Source organism: Gymnoscopelus microlampas (assembly GCF_963454915.1).
Source record: "Gymnoscopelus microlampas genome assembly, chromosome: 18".
Lineage (NCBI taxonomy): Eukaryota > Metazoa > Chordata > Actinopteri > Myctophiformes > Myctophidae > Gymnoscopelus > Gymnoscopelus microlampas.
The window spans coordinates 11,858,171-11,865,216 of NC_139955.1; the positions used below are offsets into that span (position 1 = coordinate 11,858,171).

A 7,046-nucleotide genomic window follows, 5' to 3' on the forward strand; every position below is an offset into this window, starting at 1 on the left:
TAGCCTCCTGCAGAGCCACACCGTAAAAGATATCCAAGACGCAGTAAAACGCCTGTGTGACTTCATCAGGGCGCGCAGGTCATGAAAGCAAGCACGCACCATTTAACAGCCACATCAAACAATCAATCAGCGTCAATCAACATCAGTAAATCAACAATGTAATATTACAACTGGAATGTACACGCCATCGAGCACATAATATAGAAAGCAAAAAGAAGTTAATTACTTTTTTTTCCAAATAGGCTATGCGATTCTCTGATGATATTTTTTTCCTCCCCCAATTATGTTGGGGGAGATTGCCCCAGCAATCTCAAACTTCAAAGTGTAGTAACGTGTTCAGACCCCGAATGACGCGTGTGCACGGCATAAAAACTAATCTAACACATACAACAAAATATCAATCATTTCAATAAACACATTAGACTTTGCTGTTGAAACTTTTTTCTCCTCCCGGCGTCGTAACTTTTCCTCCTTTCCTCCTACCATCCCTCTGCGAGTGTTCTCTTCTCCTCTCTAATCATATTATCGATTCCGCGCGGCGAGGCTGAGATTTAGGAAGAGCTTAATCTGGGATTTCCCTGCTTGTACACGCTCCTCTCTGCCGTTCCTCTTCCCCCAGACCTCTGCTCCCTGGTTCTGTGAGAATGTTTAATCCATTAAGACCTGGAACTTTGTCATTTTTAGATTTGAGCTAAAAAAGCATTATTTTACCCTTTGGGCTATTCAAAAATAGCAGATCTACAAGCTCGTAGCGCGGCACCGAGTGCCGCGCTACGAGCTTGTAGATCTGCTATTTTTGAAAAATCGTGAAAATGTGTGCAAATCTTTGAATATATATATTTCTAAAGCGAACATTTTTAACTCAAATCTTTGCTTCTGGGGGGTCCCTGGAACAAAATATTTTGATGGGGGTCCGCGGCCAAATACATATAATTTTGGGGGTCCTTGACATGAAAAGGTTTGAGCACCACTGATATGGAAACATACGTTTTTCAGAAAACTGTTGAGATTTAGGAGACATGTAGAATCGGCTTCAGGTCTCAATGGGTTAATAAGTTCAAAGACATGCGGGGACATCTGCACACCTGAGCAGGCCTTCAGCCTCAAAACTGATTGACGGCGGTGGCTTGTTCATACAAGTGCATCACTCCTGTGTCTCTGTCATCATTCAACATCATACGATTTGACAATGTAGGTATTTAGCAGACACTCTCATCCAGAGCGACTACAATAAGCAAGGTAAACGCATACATCAAATGCAGAGAGACAGTGTAGTGCCTCAGTAAACTAGGGTCACAGCATCAGTTTAAACAATTACTATCAAAATAATAATCGTTACATTGAAACCTATCAGTCTAAATAACATGCTATCTAAATGACATTATCGTCATCTCACAGCGTCTATGAGCTGTGCTGTATCGTTTCAGCCAGTGATTCTCAGTCTTTTTTAATTTCAAGGACTCCCGGTTTAATATGTATTTTATGTATTTGATACCATTTATTTAATCTCTGGGACCCCTACTTACACTGTGCAATCCTCGGTGTTCATTTAACTCTGAGAGGGTCCATTTGGTTCCATTTGCACACTTTCTGAGTTACAGACCCTTAACCCATTGATACCTGGAACGCATCTGTGTCACTTTAGATGTCTTTGGCTATTCAAAAATAGCAGATATACAAGCTCATAGCGCGGCACCGAGTGCCGCGCTATGAGCTTGTAGATCTGCTATTTTTGAAAAATCGTGACATTTTTTTTTAAATATTTTTTTCCGAAAAACTATTAGGATTTAGATTTTTTTTAGAAGCGGCCTCAGGTCTTAATGGGTTAAGGGACCCCTGGAGGACCCCACTTTGAGAACCAGTGGTTTAAGCTAACTACGATAGCGTGTGATGGCTACTGCTAAACGCACCAAATAACCCACGGCCCCTGTGTGAGCCGCCCTTCTGAAGGGTTCATGCTTTGGCTTCATTCGTGATTTGGACATGTGACAGTTACAGTACTTTGAATGTGGTGCGGCAGTCTATCATTGCACACGAGGGCCAGCATGTTTGCATACACATACTCTGTGTGTGTGTGTGTGTGTGTGTGTGTGTGTGTGTGTGTGTGTGTGTGTGTGTGTGTGTGTGTGTGTGTGTGTGTGTGTGTGTGTGTGTGTGTGTGTGTGTGTGTGTGTGTGAGAGACACAAGCTTGTGTCAAGGGCCTCTATTTTGAGGGTGTTAAACGTTATCAGCAGCACAAATGACGGTTTGCAAGTTTGCCGCGCAGCAACGGAATCGGCACAGCTGGTGCTAATTGACTAAAATGCTGGGAGGCGGGGCTGATGAAAAGGGACAGCCCACAACAACTGCCTTTTTTTCGCTTTTCATTTCATTATGTTTTTGGTCTGAGTGTCCTATTTCAGTGGTCTTCACAGTGGGGCCAGGGGCACCAAAAAGAAAATATGTACTAAAACATTTATCAGATGGTTTTTCCTCTATACTTTTGGGGGGGCCGCAGCCAGATGCTATGGATATGCTCCCTCGTAGAAGAGATCTTGATCTCAATGGGATTTTCACCTGTATAAATAAAGGTTAAATAAAAACAAAAACACGTGGGGGTCCTCCTCATGGAAAGGTTTGGAACCCACTGACAGTGTTGCCAGATTCTGTGAGAGAAACAAGCAACCAGGTCTAGGAAAACCAGACCAAAAAAAAGCGACTATGGGCCACATGAGCACCTTAACATGTACATCAGCTATTTGAAAATAGCAGATCTACAAGCTCACAACGCGTCGCATCGCGACGCGTTGTGAGCTTGTAGATCGGCTATTTTCAAATAAAATCTTGCGGGGAAATTATAATAAGCAGATCTGGCAACCCTGCCCACTGACCTGTTCCGTCTACATGGTTCTCCAAAATAAAGGAGAAGAGAGATTGTGTGTCCGTTAGGTGCAGGCCGTTGTCATGCCAACGCTATTTGGGAATCTCGGCGCTGAACTGACATTTGGTTAGCAGCAGCATGCGTGGAACTCACCGCGATTGGCAGTTATCTGTCGACTGTTTACTGCCCTCAAACTAGAGGCTAAAGTGGAGTGGTTATGAATTGCCGCCCCGGCGTACGTAGGCCTGCTGAGCCGAGCACACTGTTGACAGTTGTTAGCTGCGGTGGCGCGGCGCGGCATGGTGCGGCGGTATCATTACAGCCGAGAGGCTCGGCTAATTCTAGGTCTCCTTCTGATTAGGCCCCCATGCTCTCCTCTCTCAGGCCTCCTGGGTGTAAACACACTGATGAGGTCTCATTACGCTGCCTTTCATCTGCCTCTTCATTCACTATAGGATAGCGCCAAGGCACGCGGGGAACGCGGCTGTGTAAATGTGTGTGTGTGTGTGTGTGTGTGGGCGCGCGGTTGTGTGTGCAGTGTGGTCTTGTGTGATATGCCGTGTGTACACAATTCTAGATTTTATTTGTTACATCTCATAGACTAGCACACAAGAGCAATTTATTTTCTTTACTTTAAAAAAAAAACTTTTTTTACTGTTCTACTTCTATTGCTTCTGCAACCAGCAGGGGTGAAACAGCGGTGAAACAGTGAGACTACAGGCCATTCATAAGAACTGTCACACTTCCTATATACCCTCAATTTACAAGCTGGATGCTAGCCTCTTGGGTTGGATCCAAGCCCCCAGAACCCAGTGGTTGCATTGAAGCGCATTGGACATGTTCGCCATTCGTAGGTACTGCAGCCACTGCACAATGTACGAGCGAAAACGTTTTCGACCAATGGGCTCGACTCACGAGCTTGCGCACAAGCTTGCGCACGGGGCCGCGCACCTCTGTGACGTAAAACGCGTCACTTCTGTGACGCAGAACGTATCACAGTGGTCCCCAAATAGGCTACGCCCATCACACTTTCCAACCCGGAAGAAGGGGTGAATTCGCTTCATGCGCTGGGTGAGCAACTCAATGCAAGTGGATGGGAGGAGATTTCGGGTGCCCTCTCTATTATTTTTAACTCTATGGTTGGATCAGGCTTTGAAGATATGATTTACATATACTGTATACATACCTTTGGTTGCTTTGTTGGCCAACATCAGTTTTTTGTACTCGGCGCGGACAGCAACTGGGAGCCTATGTATATGTGTGTGTATATATATATATATATATATATATATATATATATATATATATATATATATATATATATATATATATATATATGTATATGTATATATATGTATATATATATATATATATATATATATATATATATATATATATATATATATATATATATATATGTATATATATATATATATATATATATATATATATATATATATATATATGTATATATATATATATATACACACACCTTACCGTACATAATTGTGTGCAATTATTTAAAAAAAAGTCTAAGGTGCTGGTGTATGGGAGGAATTAAAATAATATAATTGATGTGAGTTAGGTGCCGTGTGTGCACTGTATAATTAATTAAAAATGAATTAAAATGTAATTGATTGTACATGGTGTAATGCTGTTATGTGTTCTATGCAACCATATCAAATGTGATGAAATTGAGTTACTACACACAGTTATTGTATAAATTATAATTATTACATAAGTGAGAAGTTGTTGCTTTCATAAAGAATGTCCGTACTTGTTATTCACAGTTAAGTGTGTGTGTGTGTGTGTGTGTGTGTGTGTGTGTGTGTGTGTGTGTGTGTGTGTGTGTGTGTGTGTGTGTGTGTGTGTGTGTGTGTGTGTGTGTGTGTGTGTGTGTGTGTGTGTGTGTGTGTGTGTGTGTGTGTGTGTGACTATACTTGTGAGGATCAAATGTCCCCACAAGTATAATAGAATTTGAGAAATCGATGTTGTGGGGAACATTTTCCTGGTCCTAACAAGAAAAAATGTTGTTCTATCTACCTTACAATTGGAATCTACAGTCATGCGCCAGAATGTTTGTACGTGCGTCGGTTGCATCAGTGTTGCCAGATTGCGCACGAGCAACAAGCAACCAGCTTCATGCAAAAACACCACGCTGCGCGATGCGCACTGCGCATGCGTGGACGCACTTTCCCTAACCAATCCGCCACTTCACGCTTACAACTCCTGGACATGGCAACCCCGGCAACCCCGCCCCCCATCCAAATACTGTCTGTCTGACTCTTTGGGAGGGTTGAAGCGAACGCCGTCTCGCTCGGCTGCGCGGGCTGCTTCATCAATCTGTGCCGCACATTCTGGTCCTGCAAGAGCCTGTGTGAATAGATAGATAGATGAACTTTCGTTTTCGGTTTGCGTCGCGAAACAAACACTGCTGTTGTTCTCGCTTTTGGTTTGCGTGTCGAAAACGTCTACAGCCTACTATACGAGAGCCTCGCGCCAGCGACTAGACGGAAGGGTCGCGTAGCGACCCGCACCTCTAGTGGTTAACAAAAATATTCTTAAAGAGAGGTTTACAATTAGGAAAGCTTGTGGAATGGCGTCCTCAAATGTTGATGTCCTCACAAGTGTAGTAATACAAACGTGGCCCGGACAGCTGGCGTAGCGGTCCGGGCACACTGGGTTCCGATCCCTCTCTCTCCCCATTTCCTGTCAGTCTACTGTAAACTATTAACAAAGGCAGAAAAAGACATAATACATAAATAAAAAGACAAAAACATAATAATAATACAAATCTGTGTTGTGTGTGTTTCAGTGTCGGTGGGTTACGAATACGAGGCGTGTCCCGGCGTGGTCCAATGGGAGAGGAGGACGGCTCTGATGCAGGGCTTTGAGCTGGTCCCCACCAACCTGGGAGGCTGGTCCCTGGACCAACACCACGCTCTGAACATCCCCAGCGGTGAGCACACACACACACACACACACACACACACACACACACACACACCGCCAGGAGGACCCATCATTATTACATGGTCACCTACTCGCCGGGAAGGCATCTGTGTCATTTTAGATTTCTTTCTTCTATTCAAAAATAGCAGATCTACAAGCTTATAGCGCGGCACCGAGTGCCGCGCTACGAGCTTGTAGGTCTGCTATTTTTGAAGAATCGTCAAAATGTGTGCAAATCTTTGAATTTATATATATATACATTTTTAACTCAAATATTTGCTTCTGGGGGTCCAGTTTAAAATAACTGTAGAATTCCTAGAAGCAAAGATTTGAGTTATAAATATTCGCTTTAAACATATATCTATATTCAAAGATTTGCACGCATTTTTCACGATTGTTCAAAAATAAATAGCAGATCTACAAGCTCATAGGGCGGCACCGAGTGCCACGCTACGAGCTTGTAGATCTGCTATTTGAATAGCCCAAAGTATAAAATAATGGTTTTAGCCAAAAATCTAAAATGACATGGATTGAATGGGTCAATTGACGAAAAACCGAAACAATTGAAATATGGAGATACAAGGTTTCTGCCCGGCGGCAACAAAATACAAGCTTATCATATGGAGAGAAGAGCACAGGCAGGGTATACACACACACCCATGGATAGAATACAAAATAACACATGCACATGCAAAGGGAACATAGCAGGTGGTGAATGCATTCATGCACAAAACATACTCCGCAGTGATCAGTAAATCCAGTGTGTAAAGCAAAACACGAACACTAAATAAAATAGCACTTGTCGTAAGTGCTGTCCAAATAAACCACGAAAATACAATCCTGGTCAAATACAAAATACAAAATTCCACTCTACCAAGACAAGAGTAGCACACACACACGCACATATACACATACACACACACACTCACCAGTGGTGGAAGAAGTACTCAAATATTTTACTTAAGTAATAGTGTCAATTCTGCGATGTAGAAATACTCTGTTCTCAAGTAAAAGTCCGGAATAAAAATGTACTTGAGTAAAAGTACCAAAGTATTGGTATAAAAATATACTTAAAGTACCAAAATGTGGAAAGCACTCATAATGCAGAATGTCCCATTTCACAAGTTTTCTAGTTCTAGTAACTAAAGTGTTCAAATAATTGTAGTGGAGTAAAAGTGTAATAATGTATAATGAAGTAAAAACACCACAAAATTGTACGTAAGTGCAGTACAT

At 42.4% G+C, this 7,046-nt stretch overlaps 1 protein-coding gene across 1 annotated transcript in view; it reads left to right on the forward strand.

Annotated features, from left to right (window-relative positions):
• Positions 1–7,046, forward strand: part of tenm1 (teneurin transmembrane protein 1) — a gene marked incomplete at its 5' end in the record, with an annotated part of 403,177 nt that overhangs the window by 253,895 nt on the left and 142,236 nt on the right. Inside the window, 1 exon segment of the mRNA XM_084041664.1 lies at positions 5,677–5,820. Within this exon segment, the coding sequence (XP_083897790.1) occupies positions 5,677–5,820 (144 nt within the window).